Raw genomic sequence first — 18,779 nt, 5'->3', positions numbered from 1 at the left:
ATTAACTACAATATTCATGTTTGCATAACAACATACACAGGGGAAGGAGGCTACCAAACAGTTTTGCTAACCAAAATTACTGATGTACTAAAATTTATCAAAGGTGAATCTATTCTACTTCAGGTAATAACTCTAAACATTTTTCCAAAACTTAAACCCTCAATATTTAGGAACATTTATTCACAATAAAAATCAATTTATAGTTTTAAATTATATTTCTAATTTAATTTAGCTATTTCTCAAACATTTTCTTCTTCCCTAGTCTGGAAAAAAAAGACTCAAACACTGATAAAGTCCTCACAAGCTGTTCTGTGTTCAGGCGGCCTTGTCGAGGACCACCATCTACTTCATATTTCTCTTCTTGTTCAAAAGTGCCACTCCTCAAGCTGGCTTCTACCCCTGTAAGTTGGAAAAGAAAGTTTTAAACAAGAAAATGTTATTTTCTGCAAATCCAGAAGTGGATTTGGGGAGGGGGAATTGAAGGATTAGGAAAAAATATCATGAACAGATGGACAGATGATTGCTTAGAACATGTGCCAGGCAAAGAGAAAGGCTCAATACCATATGAGAGTTAAGTAATCAAATTAGTCAATCAATCAGAGAGCTGGAAGGGACCCTGGAGGTCTTCTAGTCCAGCCTTTTCTTTAAAACTTTAAGAACTTTGTGGTACCCCACTACTTTCTTCCCTCCCTGTAGATGTAGGACTACTTGTTGAATACATTTTGTCAGGCAGTTACAAATCCATCTGGTGGTGACATATCCCACATTTTTTTAGTTTACTAAGAAGTAGGTTGTGGTCTTACTTTGTCAAATGCCTTGCTGAAGTCTGTGTACTATGTCCACAGCATTTAGCTGGTCTCCTAATTTAGTCACTTTGTCAAAAAATGAAATAAAATTGGCTTGATATGATCTGTTTTTAAAAAAATCTGTGCTGGCTACTAGTTATAACTTTGTTTCTAGATGTTCACAGATCTGTGTTTTTTTTAATTATTTTTTCCAGTAACTTCCCAAATATTGATGTTAGGATGACTGGTCTATAGTTTCCTGGGTCTGTGCCCCCGCCTTTTTTTTTTTTTTTTTTTTTTGAAGATGGGAATCACATCAGCTCTTTTCCAATTATCTGGTAGTTCCCTAGTGCTTCAGGATTTTTGAAATATATGGTACAATGATTCTGAGATAACATCTGTCAGCTCCTTCAGAACTCTGGGATGCAATCGATCAGGTCCAGTGATTTATATTCATCAAGGTCAGACAGATGTTCTCTTACCATTTTTTGTTTAATTTTTATTTCTAGTCTGTCTTTTACAGTTATGTTTTTGACAGGTTGGGCTATAGTTTCTTCTGCATAAAGACTAATGCAAAGAATGTGTTAAGCAGCTCTGCTTTTTCTCTACTACCTGTTACTTTCTTGCCATCTTCTCTCTTTAGTGGACTGACTGTTTCTTTGACTGTTTCCTTGACTTTTTAAATTATTATTTATATGTTGAAAGAAACTTTAAAATTATCTTCAACTTTTGTTGCAAATCCTTGTTCATTCTGAGCAGATTCAGGCTAACTGCTCATATTCTGACTTAGGTAAGTGTCCCTCTTTCCATTTTTTTGTACTTATCCTTTTTATCTTTCTGTTAAATACAAATTTAAATATTAATACAATATTAATTTGCCTTTTAGTTATCAGGGATATTTTTCATAAATCTAAAAAGAACATATTATTGTACAAAGAAGTACAGAATGCAGTTGGCAGAAGATGCTATAAAGGAATACTACATATTATATGGCAAAAATACCAAACAATGTGAGCCAATTTTCTACTCTTGAAGTATGTTCCTGGAATTTGTTTTTGCAAGTAGCCTGGGTGAAGAGTCAGGTCTTCATAGATTTTCTAAACAGCAGCAGAGTGGAGTCATAACAATTCTCTAAGATAAATTTGTATTATCCAATTGTGAATAGGTATTTACTCTTTCAAATTGCACACACATTTAATTTTCATAATACTGTTAATCTACCATGGGAAAATCAGCATATTATGAATCTTATTTACTGCTATCTTGTAAGCATTTTTGATAATCAGTTACAATAACTACACGTTTTATACCGCTCTCAAAACAAAATGGTTGAATACACTTTATCCTGCCATGAACTTGGAATAACTGTTGTATGCTTGGAAATGTTCAAAATATTTTGCACAATTTTAGGATTATTGCTTCTGAGAAGTGTTGAAGCATGTTGAAAAATGGCATCAATGCTACATTCCTGTTATCTTTGTGCCATCACCTCAAACATGTTTTTCTTAAATACCCCCCAAATTGAATTACTTACACATAAATGTCAAGATCCAACATCCAGATAAAAGTGCCAGCATGCACTTCATAGTAGTTCGCACAGGATTTGCAGGAATAACAACATGTGTCACTAAAATGAGAGTTTGTTAAAATGTATAAACTGCAGGGTGAATTCTTCCCTGTGTAAACAAACCACAACTGATCTGATCCTTCACATTCAGAGAATAATTCAGTTTTACAGCCACTAGCCAACAATACAGGCAGAATAGTTCCCACAAAAGGAAGAGAAGCATTATATTGTTTGAAAAGCTTCTTACACCCCATGGGCTCAGAGCCTCCTTGAATGGGTGAGGAGTGATTTAAGAAGATAGGGAAATGGAAAACTGCCAAATATCAGCAGAAAAGTATAGAACTCTATCACCATTATTTTAAAGTTTTCAATCTCTGAGAGATAGTTACTGGAACAGAAAACCTTGTGAATTGAGAAAATTAATTATGTATATTTTTAGGTATCCCTCTTACCTATATGTTACAGTTATATCATAAGCTACTCCATAATCTGATAGATAAAATTCTGTGGTCAAAAAGTTCCAAAATATTTGCGTTAATTACAGGGAAGTAGAAATAAATTGGACATTAGGCAAAAATTCTGAACATTAAGGGCTTTTCAATATAACAAGAACTGTCTCAGGAGAGGATGGATTCTCATTTTCTGGACTTGTTTACACAAAAGCTGAATGGTCTGTCAAGGATGCTATAATAGTAGATTCCTATACTGGAATATATAACCCTCAAGTTTACGATAATAAAAGAAACCAAAATAATAAATATGTTAGTAGCAAATAGCACAGGAAATTTAAAATATATTCTTCCACTTTAGATCAGGCATTTAAAATCAAATTAAAAGCAATGTTTATGGAAATGCTGAGGGGGAAATTCTGGAGCTGAAAACACATTAGCATTTTCTTCTGTTTCTTGCTTTATATATTGCTCCATTTGATATGGCCACTCAAGTAAGGCAGAATACATTCTGTGAAATTCTCTGGCTTCAAGAATTCAAGTCTCTAAAAGTCAGCATAAAAACCTTGAATTGTACCCAAAATGAGGATGGAAGACAGTAGAGCCACAAAACATTATCCTAATAAGATCATATTATGCAATCCAGTTCATTTATTTGAAACTGATTGAAACTTCCAAACTAACATAAAAAATGTTACATGCAAAGCTGCATCAGTGACAGATTCAAGAGTATGCCTTTTTTAAAGGCAGTAATATTCTTTGTGAAAGAAAGCCCTGGCCAGCAGCCAAAAGAAGGGCCCTTTTTCATCATCTGCCACCAACTCTGCCCACTGCTGTGCCCGCGGGCACAGCAGTGGGCAGAGTTGGTGGCAGATGATGAAAAAGGCTGACCTGGTGGGTGGACGGAACTAAAGCGGAGGCAGTCCTTTACTTTCTTCCAAAAATGGCTTGGATACAGGAGGGTCCTTGCTCAATGATTTGAGTAACTGAACATAATTGTTAAATATGGAAGGTTTAACCAAGTTCCTCATGATAAATGTACATGTATTGGTGGAATTCCAGATGCAGAAGACATAGTTCATACATTATTTGAATGCCAATTGTGTAAAAAAGATAGAGATCAATATCTTAGATCACATTTTAAACAAATGGCCTATTGAGATCTAAACATTAATACAATATATTTCATGTGCATTCAGAACCCATATATGCATAATTTGGCTCTTTATGTGAACAAAACAGTACATTCCCCAAATTATGAGAGGTGACCCAGAAATACAATTTGTATTTCCTTTTAGTTTTGCCTTTTACTGTATTTTGCTATCCTTGTCTTATTATATAATATAATTCTGTATCTTGTATAGCCTTATGGCTAAACAATAAAGTATTATTATATTAAATAAATCTAACAACTTACCAGAATTGTTAAAATCTGTACATACTGTAACCTTCAAAATTGTGGCCAATTTGCTTAACATCAGCTGTTGATCTGGATCAAGACCACTCCCAAGGAGAACAACAGGTCCTTTTTTACAGTAATTTAGGTTTTTGCACTAAAGACAAAAGAGAGAGCTATTAAATTCCCAACAGCCTATATTTCTTTCTTCCTTTTAAAAAAATAGTAAACTCAAATTTACTCAACATTTCTATTACATAATAAAGAACTATTTCAAAATAAGCATAATTTTTGATATAATTTCTGGACATAATTAAAAGTAGATGAAATGTATTTGAGTTTGTCAGCTAGACAGCTGACAGCCTGGGCTCAAGACTGAACCTCCACATTACTTGCCCCAGTACTAATAAAGGAGAATATTTGTACCTCTGGGTTGGCATGAGGGGTCATTGATGCTCTCTGAGCTTGCTTGTTTTCTTGCTGATGTTTTATTACATAAACTAGGCAACATCATCAGTGATAGGTGGTGTTCTGTCCTAGGCTTCCCCCAAAAGCACTAGGCAAACTCCTTGTCCTGACCAAACACCTTTTATTAAACGAATGTGAATTTCTTGCATTCACATTCAGCCAATGGCCTGGCAAACAGTCTCTCAAGGGTATAATTAGGAGCTCAAACCTTATCTATCTTGGAAAGCTGCCCGGTTAATATTTCCAAATGCAGAGCTGACAAGGAAGGGCTTAGCACAGAGTCTCCAGAATGCACAGACAGATCTTCACAATGATGGAACGAACAAACGAATTGTTTCCTGCAAAAGCCCCCTCCCCTTTTGCTCCCCTTTTAAACCTTATGAGAGGGGCCATTCATCATCCACCTGTGGCCTTACTCCCACGTCGACCCTAAGTTCATAATTGTTCTTTCCTTTTGGCAGCTCTGTGCATGCGCAGGCTGGGAACCATTTCCAGCTGCTCCCCTGCCTCACTGCTGTCTGAGCCCAAAGGCAGCTGATGACTGCTAACCTGCCCTAGCCCCATCTCTGCCTCTGACACAGATCCCTCATCTGAGTCTCCTCAGTCTCCAGGACTGGCCCAGGTTCCTCCCCGAACTCCTTGTTGTCCAACTCTGCTGCCAGCTGCCCACAATAGGTGGGCAGGAATGTGTCCCAGTTCATGCCCACCTAGCAGTTTGAAAGCATGCAAAATGTGAGTAGATTAATAGGTACCACTTTCGTGGGAAGGTAACAGTGTTCTGTGCACCTTTGGCATATAGTCATGCTGGCCACATGACTATGGAAATCATCTTCGGACAACATTGCCTCCCTTGACCAAGAAAGGTAGATGAGCTCTGTGCTCTAGAGCCAGACACAAAATGCTTCTGGCCTATTAAAAGGTAAAGGTTTCCCTTTATCTTTTAATAGGACCAGAAGCCCTTTGTGATTATCAAAGCCATTTATGTTTATATCAATATATAACTTTTTATTAAGGATTTTAACAAAATACAAATTGAGAGAAAAAATAGAAAAAAGAAAATGTGCAAAGAAAAAGTTTTAAAAAAGCATTATTTAAAGAAATGAATTCCAATATTCATCACATGTATAACAAATGTAACATTTCTCCATCTTCCACGAAAGTTACATACATGGATCACTTCTTCCCATAACCATCCCTTGCCCATTCATAAATTCATGAACAGTTAATATTTCAGTTCAGATGTCTGCAAGAAGTTTGTAAAAGGTTCTCAGAATTTTATAAAAATATGTCTTATTTTAATCCAATTAAACAAATTGACTTTGTAGTTTACTTAAGATTCTGTATCTTAGTCCTTTAATTCATTCAGAAACTGTTGTAGGATTTGATCTCCCTTCAATTTTATCTTTCTTTCTTTCATCTCAAAGGTTTCTTCAAGTTTTTTTTATCAACCCTCATTTGTAAATCCAATAATAAAGTTACGCCTGTCATCTCTGTCTTATAATTCAGAATTTATTTTTCAGTGTATCTGCATCAGATAATATTTGTTTACCTCTTTTATCAGGCATGATATTCCACTCTGAAAAAAAAATCGGGGCCGGCCAAAAGAGACCCCCCGCCGCGCGCCCGGGGAGCGCCCGCTACCTTCCCTCGCCAGGGCCGGGCGGCGGCGTGTTGCACGGAGGCTGGTCTGTGGCTGGCCCAGCTCCCTTTTCCTGCCGCTCAGCGGCCTCCGCTCGCACCGCCCGGGCTCCGCTCAGGTATCCGGCTGGGGCTGTCAGGAGTTGCTACCGCCGGCACAGCTCCAGTCCCGCGTTACCTCGGGAAGGGAAAGGCAAAACCAGGAGCCGCTGCTGCCGTTGCAAAGCGCCGCCGCGGCTCTTCCTTTTGCCTTTCCCTTCCTGAGGCAACGCGGGACTGGAGCCGCGCGGAGCCACGCCAGCAACTCCTGACTCGGGGCCTCCGAGGGGAGGGGAAGGAGGAGAAGAAGGGGTGGGGGGAAAGGAGGGGGCGATTCCCAAAAAAATCGGAATTCCGATTTTAATCGGAAGAATATCATGCCTGTTTTATCTTGTCAGTCTTACAAAATACTCTCTTTCATGTCTTCCATTTCTTCTTTAAAATCTTTTGTTAAATAATACATCCATAAAAGCAAGCATTGCTGCTGATATTGTAGTTTCTGAACCCATTCCTTTAAAATCTCCCAAAATCTTTCAAAATGTTATAGCATTGTGTGTCATTTTGTAGATTCCACAAAATATAGGTTTCTCTCTCCTTCTTTTATTGTCTAGTGCTTAATGTTTCATTTCTAAAATTGGAAAATCTCAAATTTCTATTACAGACTAAACAGTTTACATACCCATAAAGGTACTGTTTGGTTTAATTATTTCCCAAAACAGTTAGCAAAAGTCCTAATATTCCAAAGTTGTTTGGTTAATTCACCTGTAACTTTTTTAGATTAAATTGCTATTTACTTCAATTTAAAAAAATATTTAAGCTGTTGGTTCATTTTACTTTTGTACTGGAAGAAAGGTTAATTCACAAGGTAGCTTTTTAAACTCATTATTTGAAAAGCTCTTTCAACTTTACATTTCAAATCAGTGGTGGTATTCAGCCGGCTCGCACCGCATCAGGTGAACCGGTAGCAAGGATTTGGCATGGGTCGCCGAACCGGTAGTAAGTTTTGGCTGGCCATGCCCCCAACTCAGTCTCCCGGTCTCCGCTGGCTCGCTTGCCCTGCCTGCCCGATGCTTGCTCACCCTGCCCGCCTGATGCTTGCCCCTTAAGGTATTTCTTTCTTTTTCCCCCCCTCCCAACAATCAGCGGTTCATACGATCAGCTGTGCCAGGATTCCCCTTGCTGAGGCCCAGGAAGGCAAAAAATGGAGAGAGGGGCTCAGCCCCCCCCCTCCATTTTTTCCCTTCCTGAGCCCCAGAGGAGCCTTCTAGGAACAAAAATGCCCCTCCTAGAGGCTCTTCTGAGACAAGGAAGATCCCAAAACGGAGCATGGAGGGGTGCTGCATGCCCCTCCCATGGTCTGTTTTTTTCTTTCTGAGCCCCAGAGGAGCCTTCTGAGAGCAAAAACGCCCCCCTTAGAAGCTCTTCTGAGGCCAGGAAGGTCCCAAAATGGAGCATGGAGGGGTGCTGTGTGCCCCTACCATGCTCTGTTTTTTTTCTTCCTGAGTTCCAGAGGAGCCTTTTGGGAGCAAAACCACCCTCCCCCCACAGGCTCCTCTGAGGCCCAGAAGACCTCAAAACCGGGTGGGAGTGGCTGCCAAAAAAAGCCACACCCATCCAATCACATGGCCACACCCACCTAACCACGCCCACCAAGCTACGCCCACAGAACCGGTAGTAAAAAAATTTTTAATCCCATCACTGTTTCAAATGTATTGTTTACAATGTGAGGTTCAACAAACCTACTGCCCATAAAGTCCATACCACAGTTGAGAACTTGATGGCTTTCCTTATCTCTTGGCATTAATCCCAAGGGAAATTGCTATTCTGCAGTCTCCTCATGAGGAGCTGCTGTCCAGAACACAAGTAACTCATCTGCTTCTTTATCTGGAGAAGTTCCTTTTGACTGGGCTCATTGCTGGCCTGTCAGAGTGTCACTTCTACTTCTTTGGAGACATCTAGTTCACAATTTCCTTACTCAGAAACTTGCATTCTTAATTCTCATGACCAAAGCCATTTTTTGTTGCTTAAGACATCTTCAATAGCTATATAGAGTAATTTTTCCATGAGATTCTGAAAAACCGATTTATTCCCACAGCAATTCAACTGGTAGATAATATAGCCAATTAGGGTACAGCTTTATTGTATCTTCAGAAAAACAAAACATCTTCAAACGGTTGAAATGATGCATCTTTAGTTTTAGTACTTATTATGCATAATATTAAGGATTATGTTATTCACAATGTATTTTTTTTCATACTATTATGTAAATATGTTATCTGAATGTACACAGTAACATTTTTGCATCTGACAAGACATCAATAGGTGACGTCTCAAATTAATAACTGAATTACATACTGACATTTCAGCTAGAGTAATAATAGTCCCACAAGGGTCCTTGTAAGATCCTATTTATTTGGAGAAAGGAGTCACACAAGGCTGTCTAATTTTAGGCCTCCTCCAGAGCACCCCCACTCCTTATCTAAGGCTGAAGAAAAGACTACCTTCCATCATTGCTAGAATGGATCTTGTGTGGCTATTATAAGAACTTAAAAACTTTCCAGAATCCCACTTTGCCAAACTCTCTTTGCTTCATTACACAGTTGGAATCAGTTGACCAAACCTTTGTCATCCATCCTAAATGTATTCCCTATCACCTACTCATCTCTTGGAACTGAGAAAATATTAGAGTGAGGCTTTCCAAAAGAAATGCCAATAAAGATATCACTACAGTAGAGTCATCCAAATTTTAATTTTGGTAACATCACCATTTAAGACATAGAAACTTCTCTTAGTACCTGATTAATATTATCAGTTCCTCACTGAAAGTCTTCTACATCCCTTCGCCCACAAATCATGACCTTAGACTATCTCAAGGGAAGATCTTTTTAAATACCGTTATATCATGTCTCTCTCCTTGTGGGGTTGGTCAATTGCCAGATGTTATGGTGTTTATTATTATTTCCACTGCCTCATTTATAGATCCAGGCCAAATTATTGATGGTAGGTAAACTCAAGGCCTCATGCCTTGAACTGAACTAATTTTTCAAAGTTGTGTTTCCAAATGTTAGTCGGATTGCTACTTTGCCCTCTTGTAAACTTAGAAAAATACTTAAGTTCTTAGTTGTAAATCTAGCTATATCTTGCTTTAACTTTCTTATGCCTAACACTCTTTTTATTACTTCATTTTATAATATTATTATTGTATTTTTGCTACATTATTTTGTTATGCTCTGCTTATTTACTTGCATGGGAGAGCCAAAATTAATTAGTTCCTTTGATCAGGCAATGGCTCTCTATGATTATGGTTACATAAGATCACATAAAAGAAAAGTTGAGAAGAAAAAGAAAAGAAAAGAAAAGTTTTTCTTAACTTATAATTTATTTCTTATGACTTTGTTACTTTGATAAAATAGTGAGAAGTATTACAAATAATATTGTTGAGAATTATACATTGCCCTCACTTAACAAGGCTAGCTTTATATTATTCCAAACTATAGTTAAACAAAGAAAAGAATACATACTTCTGCATACTGTATAATTGAAGAATCATTCTTTCTTGGTTGCATTAGAAGCAATTTCATTTCTTCTGTTTCAGCATAATCCACAGGTTTGTGACCAAATATATTACTAGTAAAAGGAAAGGTAGATTTTAAGTAAACAAGGAATGAGACTAGGTTACCAATCATCTAATTATAACTGCACTACAGGATTTTTATGGTCTCCAAATATTTACAAGAAAAATTGCATAAAAAAACAATTAAACCACTAACACTTATGACAGATGGATAAAGAACAGCAAAGAAATATAAAAAAGGAGGCAACACATTGAAATTGTTCACTTTTAACTAAGCAGGTCCTTTTAGTGATCTCATATTATGCACTGACCAGAATTTTCAACATGCTGTACAGTTAGTCTTCGACTTATAACCATTTGTTTAGTGACCATTCAAAATTACAAAAAGTGACTTATGACCATTTTTCATAGTAACAATCATTGAAGCATCCCCGAGGTCACGTGATTAAAATTCAGGTGCTTGGCAACTGGCATGTGTCCCAGGGTCACTTCTTGTGACCTTCTGAGAAGCAATGGGAAACCCAGAGTCATTTAACAACTGTGTTACTAACTTGACAACTGCAGAGATTCACTAACAATTGAGCCAAGAAAAGTCATAAAATGGGGCAAAACTCACTTAACTGTCTCGGTTAGCAAGAGATTTGAGGCTTGATTGTGGTTGTAAGTCAAGGACTACCAGTAATGCCCAAATCAGTAGAGCTGATTAGTTAAGAATGTTATAATGAATTAAAGTCTTTCTTTCCTCTTATCATGGCCATGCCTGCTTTTTTTTGCACGTATTTTTGCAGCTTATTTGCAAGAAAATATTTGTTTACAAAGTTTCCATCAAACACAGTGTTGTCCCTTCATTTTCCTAACTCACATTTGCTCAGTAGATTGAAAATAATAGAATAAAGTTCAATATTTTTAATACAGGTTAGATTAACAGAGTTGGAAGGGACCTTGTAGGTCATCTAGTCCAAACCCCTGCCCAAACAGGAGACCCTACACCATTTCTGACAAATGGCTTCTCTTCTTGAAAGCCTCCAGTGATGAAACTCCCACAACTTCCAAAGGCAAGCTGTTCCATTGGTTGATTGTTCTCACTGTCAGAAAATTTCTCCTTATTTCTAGGTTGAATCTCCCCTTGATCAGTTTATCCTTGTCTGGCCTACAGGTGCTTTAGAAAATAGCTTGACCCCTTCCTCTCTGTGGCAGCCCCTCAAATATTGGAAGACTGCTATCATGTCTCCCCTGGTCCTTCTCTTCACTAGACTAGCCATGCCCAGTTCCTGTAACCATTCTTCATATGTTTTAGTGTCCAGACCCCTAATCATCATGGCTGCTCTTCTCTGTACTTTTTCTAGAGCAGGTGTCGACAACCCACAGCTCCGGAGCTGCATGCAGCTCTTTCGCCCCTCTGCTGTGGCTCCCTGTGGCCCTGTCACAGCAGAGGGATGAAAGAACTGTCGCCCTGTCATGGCGGTGGTGATGAGTGGAGCCTTAGTGTAGGAGGGAGGAACCCTTGTATTTGCCTTTGCATGGCAACCAGCATTCCGCTTTCGTCGTACATTTGCTGTTGCCACCAGAAAAGAGGGCTGGGAGAGAATGGCGGGGGCAGATCTTGCGGGGTGGGGGCCATCCCCCAAGCCTGGCCTTCTTCCCTCATTGGTGGGGCCAAGAGAAAGAAGGGGCGGTGTGGGGAAGCGCTGCTCTCCCCCAGCCAAGCACTGAGAACAAAAGCCCAGCGGCGGGGGTGTGTGGCTGATCTAACAGAAACGCCCCCATTGGCAAGTTGGACAGTGGAGAGGTCTGGGTCAGCTCTCGCAGCTGTCCCACTGTTCGGCACCTCCAGACACAAGCTGCCGGCTTTGAAACGCACGCCTTTGAGGAAGCCGGGCAGTGATGACTAGGGCCATGGGGGGAGGGGGCATCAGAGGCATCAGGACTGCCCCCCCCCCGCTCCTCAGCAAGCTGGGCTTGGAGGGGCACGGAGAGTTGTGGGCTGGGCATCAGAGAGGGTCAGAAGGTATGCTCTGACATCATCCTGAACACGCATTTCCAGCGCACGCTCCTCTGTCCTGAAGTGGGATTGAGTGTGGGGTAGGGGGAAGGGAACAGTAATTACTCACACTACGTCTCGAGAAGCTCCATGCAGAAGCAGCAGTTCCACTATTTCTATATGTCCATTCTTGACAGCATCGTGAAGTGGCATATCATTCTCATACCCAGTCACATCCAGCAGTGCCCCATGTCTTATCAATAATTCAACTATCTGCTTATGTCCATGATTACAGGCTTCATGCTAAATGTTGAATGGGGGAAAACCAATATAGAAATGACAGAATAAGAATGAGCTCAATTAAAAACTGAAGCTTGATAAAGCAGGAAAATGAATTTTATTTATTGCAACCAAGACTGACTCCGAGATAGCTTACAGGATCTTCACTATGAGCAAAGGAAAAAGCTTATGTTAACTTAACAGTATCTGGCAGGAAAAAATGAACACAAAATAACTATCTATAATGTATTTTACCAATTTCCAGATTCTGTTTAGACTTTTAAAATCCATTTCTCTTGCATCTGAAAATGCAATAGAAATTCACCTGAAGAAAGAAACTATCTTTATTCAGAAACAATATAACAGGAAAAGCAAGAGAAAGAGGATCTCAAAAGTATTTGAGCTTATTAAAACAAAAGAAGTTTTTTTCCTTTTTCAGGGCAAGCTGAGAAAGAGTTCATCTAAATCACCCCCTGTATCACATAGTCTCTACAAGAGTGATATAAAGAACAAAGGAAGAATGGAAGGAATGAAGCATTTAAATTACCAGTGGGGTCCAACCAGCATAGTCTTTAATGTTGGGATCAGCTCCTTTTTTCAACAAGCATTCAACAGCAGAAAGATTACCCTAGAAAAGGGAAATGAAAAAGCATTGAAGTTTATTAAACTTTAACAAACAATTTAAGTTTATTGAAGATCTATAAACTCAAATTAAAAAAATAGGAAGATCAGTAAGGTAAGAGGGAATCAAATATCCAACAGAATAAAATAAAACATGGAAGTTTTTTAGAAATACAAATTTTTAAAAATCACCCTTTATATTAAATGGTAAATATATATTATAGTTAATTGATATTCTGATTTTATTTATTTCCCTCATCTAGAGAACTATACAATTGTTACAGCCCCTTCTTACTCCTCTTTTAAAATTAATTTCTTCTTCATTATGAAAAATGCCTGAAATATTCTATAAATTTAAAAAATGACAGTAAAAGAATGCAAGTTTAGGATAAAAATTGTGTACCATAAAATGATAAAAATATGATTACTCAAATTAATTGTAATCATGCTAACAGACCTGTGGCAGAACTAACCCATTCAACTGGTGTTGATTTTCAACCATAGGACCGCCTCCACTCGGAATTCAGTCTACCTGGTAACAGTTACTTGTCCTCTCCCAAGACTAGCAATTATTAAAGCAAATATATGCATTACGCTCTTGCTAAATTATCCCTTATTTATTATTATGCTTATTTCTATCCTGACCCCTCATTAAGCTCAGAAACATTTATTAAATGGGTGCAATTGATATGCACTTCACAAAGTAAAATATCTGGGTATTATCAAGATTAATATGGACGATGATAATTGTACGTTATTTCGAAATAGCTATGTGAAAGTATGAAGTGAAATGAAGGACAGGTAAAGAGGGGAACGCTATGATTATCATTATTGGGGAGAATTTCTATGGTAAAAATGAATGTACAGGTAGTCCTAAACTTACAAACACAATTAATCCCAAAATGTTTGCTAAGTGAGACATTTGTTAAATGAATTTTGCCCAATTTTATGACCTCTCTTGCCACAAATAAGTGAACCAACTGCAGTTAAATTAGTAACACATTTTAAGTGAATCTGACTTTCTCATTCACTTTGCTTGTCAGGTCACAAAAGATGATCACATGACCCTGGGACACTGCAGCCTTCATAAATATGAGTCAGTTACCAAGTGTCTGAATTTTGATCATGTGACCATAGGGATGATGCAATAGTTGTAAATGTGAAAAATGGTCATAAGTCACTTTTTTTTCAGTGCTGTTGTAACTTTGACAATCACTGAAATTAGTTATTTACTTTGTCATTGCAACTCGTATAACTATAAAAATAAAACACAAACACACATCCTTCACATTCTATACAATTGAATTGAAAACCCTGTTAGGGTTTTGGAATTAACCCCTAGCAGAGTATTGCAGCAGTAGTCAAGCCAGGAAGCCAAGCATGAGAGTGGAAGGGCCCCAGAGTATACACACACTGAACACAAACACTGTTTGTAGTTTAAATAGTTTTTAATCCAGTTAGAGTTTAAACATTGTCATTCAGTCCATTAAGTCATTCACAGTATTTCCATCAGTAAGACTCACTAGTATAGTACAAGTTAAGAGTCCTTGCAATATCTTTATCAGCCGATAAAGATATCTTCTCCTCCTCCGGTTTCACTCTCCAGAGAAACAAACGCTGGATATTCAGTAGACTTTACGCAGTAAATCAGCAAACAGTAGCAAACAAGAACAGTTCAGTCACAGGCACTCACAGTCAGTAATGCTAGTGACTGAACGTTATTGTTTGCTACTGTTTGCTGATTACTGCGCAATTCTACTGAATATCCAGCGCTTGTTTCTCTGAAGAGTGAAACCGGAGGAGGAGAAGATATCTTTATCGGCTGACAAAGATATTGCAGGACTCTTAAATTGGACTATACTAGTGAGTCTTACTGGATGGAAATATTGTGAATGACTTAATGGACTGAATGACAATGCTTAAACTCTAACTGGATTAAAACTATTTAAACTACAAACAGTGTTTGTGTTTCAGTGTGTGTATACTCTGGGGCCCTCCGCTCCTTTGGCTGCCTGGCTTGACTACTGCTGCAATACTCTGCTAGGGTTAATTCCCAAAACCCTAACATTGGTTATGGGCCCAGCAGCATAGTCTAACTAACCAGGATATAGCAGAGAGAGTTGGTGTGAGTTGCACATTACTGTAAAAACAAACTGTTTTAATTAGTTTAAAATAGTCAAAATATCTGAAGAGTAATGGCACAAGTAAATTTGTCACAACTGTCCATGATATCCAGGCTGGATGGAACAAACTATGTTTCATGGTCAATGAAATGTAGTTTACTTCTACGAGAGAAGGTTTGTGGGACATTATAGCAAACCCACCAGATGTGAGTAGCTGGGATCCTGCTAATGATGATGATAACGAAAAGTTACAAGACTTTAAACTGAAGAATGAGCAGGCTTTATGTATCATAGGACTGACTCTCTGTGATCAGCAGCTTGTCCATATTCGTGGAGAAGAAAATGCTGCAAACTGCTGGGAGAACCTCAGGAAGATTTATGTTCGGGACAGTGTAGGAGCACATATAAATCTTACACGGAAGCTTTTTCAACGCATCTTCAGAGGAATGGAGATATGTTAGTTCATTTAAACTGTATGAAGAGCATTTTTCAAGATTTGCAAGAAAAAGAGCTTATATTTAATGAACTGCAACAAGTTTACATAATATTATCTTCATTAGATCAAAGCTATGATGACTATGTGACTTCGTTGGAGGTATTGCCAAAAGAAAGCCTCTCATTAACCGAGATTACAGGCAGGCTACTAGAAGAAGCCAGAAGAAGGCGTGAGCGTGACGAGCTGAGAGAAGATAAGAAAGAAGAGAAATTATCTTCAAAGCTTGAAAGAAACCAGCAAAGCAAAGTAAAGCACCTGGAAGAAGAGAATTTATCTTCGATAGCATACACAATTAAAAAGTGTTTTAATTGTGGAGGCAGAGGACATTTGGCAAGATTCTGCAAAAGAGAAAAAGCCAGAATGTAAAAAGCCAAAGAAAGCATTTGAACTAGCCACGTTTAGCAACTCTGATGTGAAGAATAATTTATGGGTGGTTGACAGTGGCGCATCCCACTGCATCACAAGAGATAAGACAAAATTTATAAAAATGTCTACAAGTTCTCAACATATATCACTTGCAAATGGCTGGAACCTGAAAGCTAAAGGTCAAGGTTTTGCACGTTGTCCGTACATAAACCAGGATATAAAAATGTTGTATGTACCGCAACTAAAGTTTAATTTGCTTTCAGTAAGGGTATTAGATAAATTAGGTTATGTAATTACTTTTAAGGATAATAATTGCATAATTGAAAAAAGATAACAAAAGGGTAACTGCAGCTTTAAATGGAACATTATATGTCTTAGATAATAGTAAGAAAGGGGAGGCTCAAACTGTATTTAATAATATAAAGCCTCATGATGAATGTATCCATTTATTGCATAGGCGTTTGGGGCATGTAAATTTTAAAATGCTAAAACGTACAGTTGAGTTATCTGAAGGAATAAGGTTAAAACCTTGTGATAAATATTTACGTTGTAATGTTTGCTGTGAAGATAAAAGCAAAGTATTGCCTGCAAATAGGCTAAATGGTTTCAAAACAAAAGAACCTTTAGAAGTAGTATTTGCAGACATAATAGGTCCAAAGAAACCCAGTATGGGAGGTGCTAGATATATACTGAGCATTATGGATCATTATTCTAGATATGGGTTTTGCTATTTAATGAAAAGCAAAACTGAAACATATCAACATTTTTTCAATTGGCTTAGGTTTGCTGAAAGAAAGTCTAAACGACAACTGATAACCCTGGTGACAGATAATGGTACGGAATTTATTAATAACAAATTCCAGAACAGACTTAAAGTAGCTGGAATAGAGCATAAGAAGTCTGCTCCATACAGGCCAGAACATAACGCTTTTATTGAAAGAAGAGGCCAAACACTACAGGCAATGGTTAGAACAATGTTAAATGATTCTGGGTTACCTGATTCTTTGTGGGGAGGCTACAATGTGTGCTAATAACATATTGAACAACGTTGTTAATACAACGACAGGTGAAATTCCATTTACCAGGTGGCATGGCAGGAAACCTGATCTAAGTTACCTGCACACATTTGGTGCACCAGCATGGGTGCATATTCCTGCACAACTCAGAAAAAAAGGGCAACATAGAGCTAAAAGATTTTTCTTCGTTGGTTATCAGGCAAACCATAGGGCATATAGATTTTGGGAGAAAGGCACATCTAAAGTGTTATGTAGTGCTAGTGCCCAATTTCTAGAACATGAAGGATGGGAGAAATTAGAACAGGATGCCAATAAAGATGTAATTATTGAATCCTATAGAAATCCCATTAGTTATCCCTGTAACTTTAAAAATAAAGTAAAGAGACAAATACAGGATGAAATAGTGCCCATAAAGGAAGAAACAGACTCAATAGCTGAACAGGATGAGGAAGATGAACAGGTAATAGTTCAACAAAGTCCTCCTGTAAGCCCTGTAATTCCCAGAAGAACTACACGTATATCTAGACCGCCTGATAGGTACCAGGCTAACACAGTGTGCCAGATTAATGAAGTTCCTAATTCTGTAGAAGAAATTAAAAAGTATCCTAGTAAGGAAAAAGAAAAATGGTATGCAGCAATGAATAAGGAACTGAATTCATTAAGTGATATGAAGGTGTATGAAAATGCCAAATTACCTGTAGGAAAGAAATCCATTGGCTGCAAATGGATATTTAAGGTAAAAATAGATAAAGATGGTAATTTAATCCATAAGGCAAGGTTAGTAGCCCAAGGTTTTAGGCAGAATGCTAATGACTATGATGAGGTGTTTGCACCTGGTCTTAAGGCAGCAACCTTGAGGGCAGCTTTAGTGTGGGCAGCTAGTAAAAACTATATAGTTAACCATTTAGATGTGGAAACTGCTTACTTGCACGCCCCATTAAAACATATTATTTATATGAAAAACCTGTTGGTATTAAAAGTGAAAGTAAGAATAATAATGATTGTTGGTTGTTAAAGAAAAGCCTTTATGGTCTTAAACAATCAGGCTATGAATGGAACCAGTATATTGTAAAGGAACTAGACAATATAGGATTTAAAGCTGGTTTAGCCGATCCATGTCTGTTTAAGAGGGAGATAAATGGGAAAGTATCATTATTATTACTATTCACAGATGATATTGCATTGATAACTGAATCTAATGATGAAGCAAATAAAATAATAACATCATTAGGAAAGAGAATAAAGATCAAGCAATTAGGGGAGATAAAGAAGTATCTCGGTTTGAATATAAAGAAAACAAGGAAAGGTTTTAAGATATCTCAGGAAGATAAGATAAGCAAATTACTAAAAGATTACAAGATGGAGCTTTGTAAGCCAGCTAAGACTCCAATGAGTCAGGAGTTTAGCAACACTGATGAACAAAGCCCGGAGTTTGATAAGGTGATTTATCAATCTTTAATTGGTAGTTTGAGTTATATTAGTAATTGGTCTAGACCAGATATATCGTACTGCGTGAATCAGTTGGCTAGATTCAATTCTGCACCATGTGAAAGACACTGGAATGCAGCTAAGAGGATATTAAGATATCTTAAAAGACAATGAATTATTCATTGTATTTAGAACCAAAGGGTGATTTAATTCTGTGTGCTTATGCAGATGCTAGCTTTGCATCAGAAAGAGACACTAGAAAGTCGACTTCAGGAACAGCCATAATGCTGGGTAATACATTAATAGGCTGGAAGTCAATTAGACAACAGCATATAAGTTTGTCTACTATGGAGGCAGAATTCTCCTGTTTATCATTGTTATGTACAGAGTTAATAATGTATAAACAAATGTTAATAGATATAGGTATAACTGTAGATTATCCTATAATTATACATGAAGATAATCAGGCAGCAATTCAAATGGCCACAAATATTGGAGTAAAAACAAGGAGCAAGCATACAGATCTAAGATACCTAAACGTGAGACAATCTGT

The 18,779-nt window shown here is 37.8% G+C and overlaps 1 protein-coding gene across 1 annotated transcript in view; it reads right to left on the bottom strand.

Annotated features, from left to right (window-relative positions):
* The window catches only part of BARD1 (BRCA1 associated RING domain 1), a 39,255-nt gene that overhangs the window by 1,366 nt on the left and 19,110 nt on the right, over positions 1-18,779 (bottom strand). Inside the window, exons 5-10 of the mRNA XM_026673155.2 lie at positions 12,724-12,804; positions 12,028-12,200; positions 9,864-9,969; positions 4,219-4,354; positions 2,320-2,412; positions 302-399 (exon numbers count right to left, since the gene is read on the bottom strand). Coding sequence (XP_026528940.2) covers positions 302-399; positions 2,320-2,412; positions 4,219-4,354; positions 9,864-9,969; positions 12,028-12,200; positions 12,724-12,804 — 687 coding nt within the window. The remainder of the gene's footprint in view (positions 1-301; positions 400-2,319; positions 2,413-4,218; positions 4,355-9,863; positions 9,970-12,027; positions 12,201-12,723; positions 12,805-18,779) is intronic.

This window comes from Notechis scutatus, chromosome 1 (assembly GCF_049901735.1).
Source record: "Notechis scutatus isolate UNSWTSFEM ecotype Mainland chromosome 1, rNotScu1.2, whole genome shotgun sequence".
NCBI lineage: Eukaryota > Metazoa > Chordata > Lepidosauria > Squamata > Elapidae > Notechis > Notechis scutatus.
The sequence above is the reverse complement of the archived record's forward strand: the minus strand, read 5'-3'. Positions and strand labels throughout refer to the sequence as shown.